Source organism: Pygocentrus nattereri, chromosome 5 (assembly GCF_015220715.1).
Source record: "Pygocentrus nattereri isolate fPygNat1 chromosome 5, fPygNat1.pri, whole genome shotgun sequence".
NCBI classification, from domain to species: domain Eukaryota; kingdom Metazoa; phylum Chordata; class Actinopteri; order Characiformes; family Serrasalmidae; genus Pygocentrus; species Pygocentrus nattereri.
In genome coordinates, this window is record NC_051215.1 from 39,669,205 (window position 1) to 39,685,210 (window position 16,006).

At 39.1% G+C, this 16,006-nt stretch overlaps 1 protein-coding gene across 15 annotated transcripts in view; it reads left to right on the forward strand.

Moving 5' to 3' along the window:
* LOC108442125 (regulating synaptic membrane exocytosis protein 1) overlaps positions 1 to 16,006 on the forward strand; it is an 84,491-nt gene that overhangs the window by 25,487 nt on the left and 42,998 nt on the right. For all 15 annotated transcript variants that reach the window (XM_037538931.1, XM_037538921.1, XM_037538923.1 and 12 more), the window contains exons 3-4: positions 6,271 to 6,484; positions 11,345 to 11,359. In XM_037538931.1, coding sequence (XP_037394828.1) covers positions 6,271 to 6,484; positions 11,345 to 11,359 — 229 coding nt within the window. The remainder of the gene's footprint in view (positions 1 to 6,270; positions 6,485 to 11,344; positions 11,360 to 16,006) is intronic.

Here is a 16,006-nt window from a genome sequence, read left to right on the forward strand (position 1 = left end):
TAAATGTTTTCAGGTCATATTGTAGTACATAATCCAGCATTAATCCAGCTATGAGAAATATATTAGGAAATATTTTTTTAGTCTTCTTCAGAATACGGAGAATTATAAATCTTAGTTATAATATATGAGAATTAATATAAAATATTTTATGAATGTAGGTCTCATAAAAGCCAATATTGTTGTTTCTGAAGGTAGAGACAAGTTGATATATATATATATATATATATATATATATACATTGTTTAACAGAAAATGGTTTTGAGAATGAGCCTCAGAACAGCATTACACAGTGTGAGTGGAGCTAAACCTTCAAAAAACTTTTGGAAGGTCCAGTTAAATGCAAGTGAATTGACTAAATAACTAACTAAATGAATACATTTATATCAAAGATATTTATGAGATTACAGTTTAAGACATAGACAGAGACAATTTACCATTATTATTAACATAATCATTAATCATAATCATTTCTGTCTGTTATTGGCACTCCACTGTTAAAGACACATTATAAAAACCTTCCAAACATTACAGAATTCAGGCTAAAAGAAAACATAATTTAGCTCTCTATAACTGCATCTCTGTTCCATGTTCTGTTGCTTGCGTAGGAATAGCAGGGCTGTGAGGCCACTCTCCACAGACGGCGAGGGGGAATGCGTTTGATGCTTCTCTCTCCCCCTCCCTTCTTTCCACTGCTCTTGATGCTCTCTTGCTTTTTTTAGGCCCTTATCACTGATCCCAACGGACACATTTTCAGTTTAGCAGCATGTAAAACGTTTAATATAAAAAATAGCAAAACAAGGCAAAGAAAAAGGAATCTATACTGTAAAACTTCTGAGTCTGTTTGGTGTTACACAGCTCAGTGTGTTTAACCACCACTCGTAGAGAAACACGTAATTTCTAAATTACTTGAGGGAACTGTTCTCTGTGTGTTCTTGACACTTTTCACCTTATTATTTCCACTTGTTTTTAAACATCGATTACCAAATTGCAGGGTGAGTCAAGCAATTATACCCTTCCGTTTTACAGTCTTCCTGACTGCATTTAGCAAAAAATCTCATTTACATACGCGTTAAGAACTCTTATTTTTAAAATTAGGTTTAACATGCCTTCTGTGTCTAAACTGGCCTGTGGGCTTACAGAGAATAAAGAGCAATCCTTGTTAGAATCATTAGGAGTAATGATTGAAGAAGAAGCTTGAATTTGAATGTACACAGTGCACAACAGGACTGTCTATTTTTGCCATTACTGATGAAATTATCAGGGAAATTCTGTCTACTCATTACCTCAATAAAGCTTTAACAGTGTGGAAAGTGAAGGGCTCTTGAGTCCAACTGCCTGTAGCGAGATCATTCTGACCCAGTGGATTTGTTAGACAGTCTGGGATGAGCCTAGACTTGCTGTGGTTTGGAGCTCGGACTTGTTGCATCTCCCTGAGCAGATGAAGTATTTACCCCAAAGGAGCACTCAGTTATGTAGGTCAAACTCCTGTAAGCAGGGCAAGATTTGATCTTTCTTTTTGGTGCCGTTGGTAGTCCAGTAAGGCATGGAGTGAAGTGGAAATTACTCAGTTGAAAGTGGCTTTGCGAAATGGGCTGCTGCTCTCTATGTGTCTGGATGAGATATGTTAGGACGGACTGGTGTGCTAGAGTAATGGTTCCAGCGTAACCTACAAAGCAGTGCATGGTCCATCATTATCATCCGTGCCTGAACATCAGAAGTAAATCATGTTGGATTTGTACTGAATCAACCTTGGAGGTTCCTTCACCTGATTTAGCCCCTGTCCCTGTATTCTCCTGGGGTGTCCTGGCACAGACAGGGTGGATTTACAGCTGGGTTGTGAACAGAGCAGGCTGATGTATGGGCCGGCATGGGAAGGTTCAACCAAAGCCTTCTCTTCTGAGATTGTTGTGTATGGAGCATGAGTTACGGCTTCTGGCCCTGCCTTCGTATACGTTAGCATGAATGCTAGCTGACAGCTGGTTAATCACAGACGTTTTCTTTTGTGAGATGGACAGGTAGGCGAGGTCCCCTCCCTGGGTCCGCTGTCACCGTGGAGACCAGCTGTCGTCGAGCGGGGGCGAGCTCGTCTCATCTTTGCCGTCTCATCTTGATCGTCTCTGGGCCGACTCTCCTCCACGTTTTCCCACACTTTACCGCACTAATTAGGCCTTCTGCATACCTTAATTACGCCAAGTTCTATGCTAATGCAGCATTCCTGTGTGAATTGCTTGCCATGTCTTGTAGACACTGTGCCTGATTTGCATTTCACAAAAGGTTTATTTTTATTCTTGGTTAAAAGAGAGTGAGTGAGAGGGAGAAAGAGGCAAAGAGAGAGAGAATGAAGGGTGAGGGAGTGAGAGAGAGAGAGTTAGAGAGTCCTGTGTAATAGGGAAAGGAGGGGGTTGTGCCAGTAAAGTAAAACAGTTGTTCACATTCGTATAACCTTGTGTTTCATTTATGAAAGCCAGTGTTTTATGTGCTGTCTTAATTGTGGTGTGTCTGGCTTCCTTTCCTGAATATCATTTCCTGCAGAGAGTACAGAGTGCCTTCATTTGTCCTTTTACAGTGCCAGACTCGATGCTTATCTCTTTCTTGTTCCTCTGCTTTGCACTCGCTGAAAGGCTTAAAAGCTGCAAAGCTTTATCTGAGCATCTAGTTTGTTTTGCATTTTTAACTAATTAATGCGTAACATGGTCAACAACTTTCAATGTCAACTAGCGCACCTCGCTGTTATAAACTGTACCCTCTTCAAAGGTTGCTATATTGTTATTGGCTTGGATATAGTATGCCAAGAAAAATTTCTTCAGTTTTCTTGCTTTATTTGATGTACTATATGTACAATATCATTATCTCCAAAATGGCAACTTTACAGTAGAAGCCAAAAAGGTCCTTTGCTTTAATGTAAGTTAATGTAAAGAGATTTCAATTGATCTCTTCATTACAAAGTTTTCCACTATCTAAAGAGGAGCTGCTGTGCTTAAATGATGTCAAACAAAAAAATCAAATAAAAATATCATAATTTTTGAGCAGTTATGGTGTAAACATTAGACATTTTTTTAAAAATGCACCATTCAGTCCCCAGTCCATATAGTACACATTTAGACGTGAAGTCGCAAAAACCATCATATATTTACATAAAACTATCTATTCCGACTACAGCACTTTAGCTCTACTTATTTACATTGATGATATGATGAGTATTGCAGCCTGCTCTGTTTTTGAATGAGGCACAATACCTTGCAGCCAATCAGATTGACCTATATCAGTCCTAAAGGCATAGTATCAAAAACATCCTGTTTGATTCTCAGAGATAAAGCGAGGTTGGGAAATGGTCATGCAGATCTGAAGCATGACCGTTTCTGAATGGATTTGAAAAATGTATCATATGAACCCATTAATATTGAAATAACTTTTAGATTATGTGGAGCTTCTTTAAACTTTCAAGTGGTCCTGACTGTGGAACTCTGAGCATCATGTGGCAGCCAGAAAGTCACCTCGGTGCTTGGTGCACTTTCTATGACCTTTGACCTGCAGGAAGTGCTGGCTGGGGGCTTAGTGGGGAGAGGAAGAGCGGTGAGGGGTGCACAGGGGGAGTGTGGGCCTGGGGGGCTGAGGCAGGGATGGGGATGATTCTCTCTCTCTCTCTCTCTTTCTCTCTCTCTCTCTCTCTCGCTCTCTCACTCTCTGTCTGGGATGGTGCTGCATGGCTTGGCAAACATTCATCACATATTGTGGATACTACATTCTCTTTTTTTCTTTATGAGTCATTTAGTGTAATGCATTTAAGATATGACAGGAATCTGTGTTGAACACGGCCACAACGTAAGTAAAGCTTGACGTTGATGCACGGTGTTGCTGATAAACGTTATAGTACTGGCTGTTAGTATTGGCGGTGTTGAGCAAATCATCCAGAGAAAGTTTTTGTTTGTGTCTATTATGCTTGCTAAATTGATGTGTTGTACCTGTTTACTCTTGAGTTCAAATAATAAGCTTTTGTAAGGGAAAGGTGAGCATTGTAAATGTTTGCAATTGCTCTGACCCTGGCATGTAGTTCTTCATAGCATCTGGACAGGAGCTTGATATTATTGACCTTAGGTTTTGGAATGCATATATGGGCCCATCCAATACATGATTTGGTCAATAATATCGTCCAATATTGAGGTCCTGTGGGATTTATCTGTATAAGTAAAAATCGTGCCGATTAAGCAAATATTTAATGTCTACATCATAATAAAAATCTCATGTGAGGAAAGTTATTTAATTATAAGAGGTTAATGGTTTTATGCTCATATGTCATGCTTTGTGTTAGCTGATAAGCTATGTTCACCAGCTGCTCACTTTTATTACTGCAATACATGCTAAACTGCTGCATTTCAACACAAAACACCAATTTGTAGCAATAACATAGTGAAATGAAACATAGATTTATTATAGCTATATTATTTGTATTGTTAATCATGCAAAAGTTTGGTCAAATTACATGTTTTTGAAGTAGTAAAAAAAAGTACACATCCTCTACAGAGAATACACTTCTGCACATTTTACTGTCATTTTCTGAATATTGAAAGGAAAAAAAAAGAAAAACAATAAAGTGTGTTCCATGCAAAAGTTATGGCACATTTTATATTTTATTTACAGAATGTTTTATTTTCACTTAGAAAATCTTAAAAACATTTCATTTGACAAGCGTTATTGAAACTTTTGATGCAACTGTATTTTATTAAACACACCGTAAACTTCTGACGTTTCTGAGTTGAAGAAAAGAACTGTCAATCATATTTGACTGTTTCATATTGACATATCAAATTCAAATCATATTAGTTGCAATTGGTATTGGTCATAAAATTGGTTGGGACCTAGAGAGCACTTAGCTTGTTTGGTGAAAGGCAGAGAGACAGTGGAGTGGCCTTGCATGAAGAAGAGAGGAGGAGGGAAGTGAGGGCATGAGAGAGGTTCTACTGTAGCCTAAAGTGTGAAGCTCATGGTCCAGTGGAGCCAGTGTATTCTATTGATTTTTCAATGGACACTTTTGTATCCATCCTGTTCTCTGTAATCTCTTGCTTCCTTCAATCTTAGGACAAAACTGGCAGGGCATCAGCTCCATCAGCAGTAATGGGTTTTTGGTAGCTTTGAGTTTTAGGAACTTCAGAACCTGTCACATCTGACAAAAACAGATTTCTGATTGTCTCTTAATGACTTCAGTAAGAGCTTTGCTGTCCCATGTGGGAAAAGTTTTAACAAAGTTTACAGATATAACTAAATATACACAAACAGAATGAACAGTTCTGAATTTTTTGTTTTGCATTAATCATTGTATTATGCTGTAAGGCAGCACTCACACAGAATGTCTTTCAAATAAACAAGCTATCAAATCATCAAACTGCATTTTCACAGTGAAACAGTTCCAACACTTGCTTTTGCCATGCTAAAGGTTCATTTGCTAGTATTTAAAATTAAGATACTGGAATACAAATTCATTTCATAAGGTTTTCCAAACAGTAAATAACATTGGACAAGTATTGTGACAATATAATGATAAATACATTTATATACATTTTTTTGTGTGGTATATTTCTGTGTATAATGTATTTCAAAATATATTTGGTTAATATGGCAATATATTCTGAAATACATTTTAGTGTTTGCAATGTATTTTGGCATGGATTGCATTGCATTTGAAATGTATTTCAAATGTGAAAAGTATATGTCCATATGTTTTTTTCCACTTCTTGATTCTTTGCAACAAAATTAATTCTAACTTGGTCAGTTTGACTCATTGTGTGATTAATTATTTCTTTGTTTGTTGAATTAAACAGGCTCCCCTGAGTAAATGCTTAGTTAGCCAATAGAAGGCAATGTTGCTGAAACTACAGTAGAACTAAATTTGAGTGTGTTTTTTTTATTCAATTTATTCAAGTCCAATTGCTTGTTAACACATATGGCTAATCAGTCAATCACATGGCCACAAACTCAATGCATTTTGGCATGTAGAGGTGGTCAAGACAACTTGCTGAAGTGCAAACCGAGCATCGGAATGGGGAAGAAAAGTGATTTAAGTGACGTTGAATGTGGCAGGGTTGTTGGTGCCAGACGGGCTGGTCTGAGTATTTCAGAAACTGTTGATCTACTGCAATGAGCGGCAGTTGTGTGGACGAAAATGCCTTGTTGATGTGAAGTGGCTGGTGAGTGTAAATTCCAATGTCTTATTTCCTCTTCTCTTGTCTTCTCTTCTCTTCTCTTCTCTTCTCTTCTCTTCTCTTCTCTTCTCAGCATGCACCAGCAGTTTGCCAGCTATAAAGAGCAGGTGCGGCGGATAGCGCAGGAGCCTCAGCAGAGGCAACAGGGCCAGCATAAGGATGATGCGCCCACCTGTGGCATCTGCCACAAGACCAAGTTTGCGGACGGCTGTGGAAACCTCTGCTCCTACTGCCAGACCAAGTTCTGCGCCCGATGTGGAGGAAGGGTCTCTCTGCGCTCCAACAATGTGAGTGAGAACACCTTAACTTCACCATTCATGGTCCTTCAACAGGATGGCCACTGCTGTCTTTTTCATTGCCCCTTAAGGAGCATATCAGGAGTGCTCAACTCCAGGAGGGCCAGTGTCCAGCACAGTTTGGTGATTTACCTGCTCAAACACACCTGATTACACTCATCTGTTAATGGCCAGGTTTAGTGGGTGTGTTTGAGTAGAGAAGCTACCAAACTGTGCTGGACACCAGCCTTCCAGGACCTGGAGTAGATGTTTAACCCTTTTATGCAGGCCCTCTAATGGTGGAGACTATGCCATCCGCAACTGATCAAGTTATCGTATCTAAAATGTGTAACAGTAAAATGACACCACTATCCATATGTGTGTATTTAGGTTCTAAACATCCATCCATTTTCTCAGCCGCTTCTCCGTCAGGGTCGCGGGGGGGTGCTGGAGCCTATCCCAGCAGTCATCGGGCGGAAGGCAGGATACACCCTGGACAGGTCGCCAGTCCATCACAGGGCAGACAGACAGACACAGACAGTCACTCACACACTCAAACCCAGGGGCAATTTAGCATATACAATTGGCCTGACTGCATGTCTTTGGACTGTGGGAGGAAACCGGAGAACCTGGAGGAAACCCACGCAGACACTGGGAGGTTCTAAACAGTAAACTGTATATCTAAATGTTTAGGTTCAGTACTGAGTTGTGCTTGTGCCTTGTTTGAGATCAAACTGGGGAAAACTCAACTGCAACACATACACCATGTGAATATATCTGAAGTATTCTTTAACATTCATTGCAGTCAAGCTTGAAGTTTAAATATGATCATGACATGATATGTTTAAGAGTGTGACAGGAATGTTTTTGATACAGCTGAAACACTGAGGTTGCTTTTCCAATGCACTTTCAAACACACAAACAGACTAGGCTTGCCATATCAGCTTCATGGAATTTCTAGACACTTGATTGCTGACTTAATTTTTCCTGAATTCAGTGGAGTAGCTATCCTCATGGTGCAGTGTAATGTAACTAGATCTTAGTCCAGCTACAGAACACTTTCTCAAAAGTGTCCTAAGAAAAAAAATATTATTAAATGTGGTTATTTTTTTGAGAACTTATCAAGTTTTTTTTCTTCTAGAACTGCATTTAAGAACATTCTTATGAACTTATGAAATTTTGCAAGTTTTTACTCAAGAAAGATTTTGTGAATCCAGCCCTTGATCTTCTCAGTTATTGTGTTGTGTTTAGGAGTGTCTGAACTGCACAGTGCAGTTGTCAGTAGATCAAGCTCATTGTTGTATACAAGTCATTTGATTGGATTTAAAAAATGCAGTTTAAACGTCATAAGAAATGCTAACATATGGACGTGCTTGCATTCCGGGGCATTCTGTGTCCAGGAAAGGAATTTATTTTTTCACAACCACAAACCACAATCCAGGAAAATCCTAGCAGGTGACCTTCCTAATGGAAACCAACAAAACTTAGGGTTCTAGGTCTTATTTATGTTCCACCTGCTACAGAGACAAGTGAAGTGACCATAGTTATAATACTCTCAAAGTGATCATTCTAAAAAGTAATGATCATCACTTTAGTGACCGCTAAAGTGAGCTCTTTGCAAAGTCATTATTCTACAAATCCCAACTGTCACAGCAACACACTGTTCTAGTTTATAGTTGATGCATTTATTAGTCATCTAACCGTTCTTGATCTTTTTATCCTCACCTGTAAGAGAAAAATCATTAGCTAAATTGTCTGTGTCTATTTGAATATTAATTTTAGTCCATTTTAATTAGTCTCAGCACATATGTCAGAAAATGTTGTTTATTCTTCAATGTATATATATATATATATATATATATATATATATATTTGCCTCAAACAACTGATGAAAACAATTCAAACTCTTTGTTGCAGCATAAATATATTATCAAAAGATTTGTAAAATAATCATTATAGACCTGTTCATGTAACAGTGCCTGTGTATTGCCATTGTAATACACTGTCCCACAGATCTGCGCCACACTGGAGCACCATTATGTCCTGTTGGTATCAACCCTGAGCAGGTACCAAAAAACATAAAATTTAAACTTTTGGTACTCAGTCAATGACCAGTGGAAAGGTTTTGTGATGCCAAAAGTTTCAGTACTTTATACAGTGGAAAGTCACCTTTTTTTCTTGACAGTCAATGACAAAAATAGACAATGTTTTGTCTTTGTCATGCACTCAATTTTAATGTCATAACAGACAGAATACTAGTGTTCTTTTACTGTCTGCATTTGTGTATCCTATCTGTATCTGGCTAATCCCCCATATTGAACATCTGTCATATTCTGCTCTTTAAAATATGTGTCTTTGCAGACTGTGCTCTTCATGTTTGCTTGTTTCCGCATACACCTGTTTACCTTTGAGTCTGACCCACTGATGTGAGGACATTTAAGCACAGGAGAGTAGAGAAGCGCAGGCCAGGCAGAAAGGTTAATTGGGCATTAGTCAGAGAAGATGACTGTCCTGGTCAGCGGGGGGTCACTGCACGCCCTCACTGGGAGGCGCAGGCTGGAACGTCTTCGCTGCAGGGGCAGCGGTGCCACTCACAGGGAAGCCCCAAAAATGGTGGCTCCCTCCCTGTGTGTGATATTTACCTTCTCTCACCTCCTTTTTCCATAAGGCTTCTGCACCTAAATCCACAGCGCTAATTAGTGCTCTACTATAATGAGTCCAGTGTTGGAAGTAAACAGAACGAAACAGCTTTGAACTGAGGATTAGCTCAGCAATGCAGGATATACATTAAAGATACGTGAGTTGTGAGAGAAGGAAATTAGAGGAAGAGTTAGATGTGATTAACCCATTAGCCTCTAAGCAATTGTTATTCATTTTAAGTCTTAAGTATGTAGTTACTGCTTTGAATTATTCAGTAACTTCTGTGAAGCAATATGCCAGGTATGTAGTTGAGAGAGTGAGTGGAGAAAGAAAGTTTAAATCTAGTGACAGATGAAAAGGACCTCATTACACCTGGTCATTTCATGTAACTTGTATCTGGATTGTCTCCTGATTAGATAACATGCACATCATAGTCAAATGCATCTCAGGTTATTTGGATTTAAATCAAATTTATGTTCATAACCTGGCAGGGCTGTTATTCCTCATTTTTCCTGGGTTATTGTAAAGATGGTTGCTGCCTTAACAGTGCTGATTATGCACAGCGTTGTTCATTTCCGTAAACTTAGGGTAAGGTGCCAATTTTGGGAGTCAGTGCTTAGAAGAAGACAGATGATTAGTCATTGCATTAATGGACCATGTGTACAATGATGTAATGTATTGGAGGAAATTTGGCTGTTAAATGTGCCTTGAGAGAGCGAAAGATGTACAATATCATTCAAAAGTTTGGGATTGTTTACCATATTTACAATTGTGCATTTCAGTAATAAATTGTAATATCTACAATGTGGATTTAAATATTAAAAACTATTTGACAAAATATATTTTTAGCTACTTTAAGAAGTAATTAAAAGTACAGTAATTTACAGTATTTATGTGTATGAATTTTGTATTTAATTTCTAATGCTATATAGCTTTCTGTGTCATTTTAGAACCTTATACATTTCACATTTGTTTGTTTATTGTATTTATTGAATGAATATATATATATATATATATATATATATATATATATATGTGTGTGTGTGTGTGTGTGTGTGTGTGTGTGTGTATGTATGTATGTATAATTATGATCAACAAAAGCACTGATTCCAAACCTTATATTGTGTAGATAATGTACATAATGTAATAATTGAATCTGAATTTAATCCTGATATGAACCAACTAGGTGTAAACAGCTGTGATAATTCAAACAGTGAGAATGGCTTAGCACAACAGAGTCAGACTGAAAGTGTGTGGCCACCCTCATCTATGGGTGCTATAAAGTCAGAAGCCACTAATATGATGTGGGATGAGAGGCTATGTGCTGCTTATGGATGGAAGCAGCCTAGAGGTTAGCTTAGCTGAAATGAGCATACAACGCTTCTCACAGCCCCCGGCATGTGCTATTAATGAGAGTGGCTGGCTTGATAATGGAGTCACTGGGTGCCTGAAGGTTAAACATAGGGAGCTACACCTACTCAATGTGATGGACTGTATAGTAGGGCACTGTAGCTAACAGCAATGAAATGCACTTAATAGTTCTATTGCTGTGGGTTGCTATGAGCAGTAGGCCTGCAGCTAGAAGACACAAACAGACACTTAGAGACTCAAAATATGAGTTGAAAGGAAAAATCACAGTCAGTGTGTGCATGTGTATAGAGAGAAAGAGAGATATAAAGACAGCACGAGAAAGAGAATACAGATGTGCACTGCCGTGCAAAGCTATTTGCACTTCAATATGTGCACATTCTTTGGTCTCTGTGTCCGAGGATATGGAGCAAGATTTACTAAGTAGAATCTAATATTCTTTTTTCTTTATCTACCCCGTGAACTGTCTTTTACTTCCACAGGGAATTATTCATAGTAAATTTCATTGTGAAATTCTCGGTTGCAAAACTGCACCTTCTCATAGTGCCCTGTGGGTGGCAACATACCTGCAAATTTAAATCTCTGTTCAGCTATTACAGTGAGTTTTCAAAAAGCCATTTACTTTTCAGTTGTCTTAATTATATTCAGACAGTGAAAAATGTTAATGTTATGGTTCATAGTTTCAAGGCTGTTTGCTAATGCTTATTTGTCCACCAGTGTCCATTGTTCATGTAACTGATTTGTTTCTCTTTGATCTGCTTTCTACTCCCCCACTTTCCTGCTTTTGTCCTTCTTTCCACTTTTCCCCCCATCCTCCCTTATTTTCTCTCCCTCTTATGTGCTGCTGCTGTGATGCTGGAGAAGAAGGAAGACAAAGTGGTTAGCATCCCTTATCTTATTTGTTCTCATAATGCGTTATATCCCAGTGAGATTTATGGATTTCATGTATTCATTAATTCATTCATTAACAAGCTGTGATCTCATTGTTTCACTAAGTTGCACGTATTGTTATGTTGAAAATCCACAGTGTTTTATGTGGTTGCTAACCTGTCTGTCCCCATCCCTATGTCTGTTTCACTCTCTGTAGAGTCTCATACTGAAAGACAGGGTAAGAGACACTTAATGATCACTGCATGGATGAAATGAAATGCACGCCAGTTTCATTAAAAGCCTTTACCAGCTACAGGCATCAGATCAGAGAGCTGCTATGGGCTATCGCTTCAAATTGCTTTGGGCTTCTACACTAGCAACCCTTCTAAAGTTCTGCGTATCCAAACTAAAGGCTAAAAAGCTAATTCTGTTTATATGCAGTATTTCTTTAAGTACTACCACACCCTTATCAAAGTACCTTTACTGCAGTACATGGCTTGTTTCTGTCCTGCTCAGTCTTCGCTCATCCTGTAACAAAACCTTGCCATAAGGCCCATAATGTATGTGCACCATGCTCCCTCTTGGGAACAGCATTAGTTAATCAGAACTCTGCCATGCACTTCAGTGCTGCGGATAAAACCCTGTAAATACAATCTGGCACTCATTATCCCAGTGATTATCAGGCCTCTTGGTAATATCTGTTTTCTTCTGCAGACAAGTGTTTCTATGCACATGTTGCTGTGTTTTTGAAGTCCGATTTCCCTCTCTGGGGTGCACTTATCTCCTTTCTTCATTCTCTCGCTGTTATTCCTCTTTTTTAAGGATCCATTTATACACTGTGGTCAGTTGGGCTGGGCTTGCGTTGTGCATTTTTCATGCCAGAATATTGATGGCACGGGAAAACACAGAACGATGTGTCATTTCCACCCTGAGAGCAAGACCATGAAATGATTAATATTGATTTCCTCCTCCGTTTGCATCTGGTTCGTGGATGTTTCATTGACTGGGACTTGGGATGCTGTTTGTTTCTGCTTCTGCATCTTCACAGTACCTGTGCTCTCTTCCAGAGCTTGCACATACAGTGAGTCCGAAACATGAACTACTTGGAAAAGTGGCATGTGACACAGCGCAGACTAGTGGCCATAGTGAGAACTGCAGAGAGTGGCCTTGTTTGAGCAGGTGAAGTCATTGCTTTCGTTGTTAACTCAGGTCCACAGGGAAATGTGACAACACAATGAGATGCAAATACACACTTATGCATGGCTGATTGAGGAAGCATGGTAGTCATGCACCTGCTTTATTCATAGGTTCCATCGATCCGCTTAATTCAGAGAAAATCCAATGTTTGGAAAAGGAGCTGGGCTAAACTTATCACGGTATTGATCCGCAGATGCCTTGTCAAATGCGAGATGTATGTCTCGGTGAGAAAACGGCGAGACTTGGGAGTTTTGTAACATCAGCAGGGACTCATAATAAATTATTTACGTCATTGATCCGGTATTTAACAATTGAAATGCCCAGTGTATGAGGGGCGAGTGAGTGAGTGTTTGTGAAAGCGGTCAGGGGGCAAGTGTCTCCAGGCACTGATATACTGGCTCATTAGACCAAATGGACAGTAATCTCTTTTGTGGCAGTCTTTCATCCTTATCCTGGATTTATAACATGCTGAATTATGGGGCCAGCTCTGCCCGCCACCGCCCCCATATGTCAAGCTGTCAGAGGTGGGGCACATGAACCCCTGTCCAGCCTCTTCCTCCGCTCCACACTCCTCTGCCACTCCATTTATCTCACCTGTTTGGCTGCAGCTGACACCGCCTGTGGCGGACCCCAACTCCGCCCGGCCCCGTCTCAGCAAGCAATGGAAATGAGATGATATTAAAGACCTGAGGGAGAGGCAGGGCTCGCGCTGATACATGACAAACCTATAGCCTTTACTCCATCACTCACAGAGGCCAGAAAAGTCAAATACAGCCCAGTTTATAAAGAGGTGGGGGGTGGCTACTGAGGGTGTTTATTTATTAGTTATTTTTCAGTAACTTGTATTTGCTCTATAATAAGAATTATGAGATGATTCTATAGGTTATGTAGTAGTAATGAAGTGTGGACTGATATATAGGCCCTTAGAAGTTTGAGGTTAATATGTTGTAAGAAGTTGTTTGATATGCTGTAACTTTGTCTAAGTTCCGTAACAAAAATTAACTTACAGTTAATGCTTTAATACTATGAAGTGGCAACAGAGCCAATGGTTTGAGACACCCTTCCCAGTACAACTGACCTATCCCTACTCACAAAGCGTCCTTCCATAGCAGCTGTTGGACAAGCTGTACAGAACTTTATGATCAGCTTAAAGGGGAACTCCACTCATTTTCAAAAGGTCTGCATAATTAAATTATTAACAAGTAAGCAAAGTTATCCAGAGTGGTGTTTGATATTTAATGCTCTGTTCTAGAGAAACTTACAGAGCCAGAATTGTGCACAGTGATGATAATAAGAACCAAATATTGGAAGCTCTTATTGCAACTAAGTTACTACATGAAATGTTTATGAATATGCCACCTCTTGCCTGAGACACTGCTTTACAATAGTCTTGAGACTAAAACATATTTTATATGCTCCATTTGTGGTGGTGAGATACATGATTTTTCTTCAGATTTACCACTATTTCACTGTTATCAACGTTACATATAAAAACTTAGAAGACACATATATAGGTTCACTGGTTTTGGATAACAAATAAACTGGCTTTATTTGCTTTGTAGATATATTGACCCCTGGTTCCTATCATTGCTATTGTACCAACCAGCTGAGTTGGCTGGTTTCTGTTCAATGCACTATTACAAATTAAATCACTCGTAATTACTTTCTTTTCATTTGAAATATAAAATCATGCAGAATTTTGCAAAATCAGTGCAATTCCCCTTTAATGAATTTAGGTTAAATAACACTGAGTTTCCAGTTTGTAATGCTACACTACTGAGCTGGCTGGCTGGTAGCCAGGGGTAGGAGAGGTGAGCCAACAACTTAGAATCTGTGGTTTAAATCCCAGGCCTGACTGAGATTTCTGGTTAATCTGCTTGTGTTGCTGTGCTGCTCTCAGACTGGACATAGTTAGGCAGCAAGATGACAAATTTCCCTTGCAGGATCAATAGAGTATAGAACTAGATGTGCATTTCCTGAAGGAACTGCAAGAGTGCTTGAAAAGAGCTGCAAGTGTGTGTGTGTGTTTGTGTGTGTTTCTGTGTAGGTAAAAACACCTTTTTAGGTATTTGTCTGTGTGTTTGTGAGAGGGAGAGATGTATGTGTTTGAGGGGGGAGGAGGGAGTCAATCAAATGAACTGTCATTCTGTTATTATGCAGCTCTTAGTGGAGAAGCCTTGTTTGAGTCTGATTTGCACCCTCTGAACAAACAGTCATAACTCGCAAAATGTTTACTCTATTGCTTAACTGGATAGATGGTGTGAGATAAGACCCCTTGAGGATTATTTTGGTATAATGTTGTGTGTATTGAGAAGAAAATGTCTGAGTTATGATAAGTTAAACACAGAGAAAATCTTGAAATAAGCAGATTCTGATTTTGAGAAATTTACATGGGAGTGAATGGGGCAGTTTTCTGTGCTTAGTGCCAAACAAATGTTCATAACTCTAAAGCTAATTGATAAAATGATGAGATATTTTGAGAAAGGACAACTTTCTCTACCATTTAAAACTGAAATGGAGTTTCTGGATGAAAGTTTAAGGATTTTAAAGTAGATTCCTTGTGTTACGGCTGTGTCTGTGAGACTGAGTGATCTGCTGTGACATCATCGATGTCAGATAGAATTTGAAGTTCTGAACATTCCGCCATTCATTCTTATGGGAGGTTTTTAATTTTTAAATGTCATTTTATTTCAAATTACCAACCCGATCGACTCCAAAAATAGCATAAGTCACAGCGCCGAGACCTTCAAAACGCAGTTTGAACGGAGTCTGTACGTTAAGCGGTTCAGGCTGTATTAATCGCAGAAAAGTGTGGAAGAAGAATAAGAAGAAGTATGAGCGATAACAATAGAGCGCTTTTTCAAGCACTCTAATAACTACATTGTTGTAGCTAGTTAATCAAAACTAAATCATAGCAAACATGCCAAGATTTATGTGTTGATGTAAGCTTAGCAAAAAAAGGAACTGCACCTAATCTGTCCTAAAAGTGTGATCTTTAATTTTTTTTTTAATTAAAATTAATAATGCACTTTAAATTTCTGTATTTTGACTAAAGCTGAGCTGTGTTCATTAGATTGGTTGGGATTTTTGCCAACATTCTGTAATATTTGCCCAACCGTTGCCGCGTAAGAGCACATTTGAAAGCAGAGCATTGATAAGTCAATTCAGTATAAAAGCATTTTTGGACGAGACCTCAGTAAAAGCATTGCATATAGCCCTGCCCACTGCCACGTGTTCAGGGGTTTTAGTCTTTTTTTAGCTAGGCGTGGTGCACTGAGAACATTCTCATTTCCATTTCCTGACAGATGCAGAAGTGTGATGATAGAGGTGACATGTTGCAGCAGCTCTAGGGCATGACAGCAGTGGGAAAGGCAAAGACGTTAGGACCCAGAATTCTCCTCTGGCTAATTTTGAGAGCTCAGGCTCAGTCCACATTAACAGGCTTAAATTACACGCGCA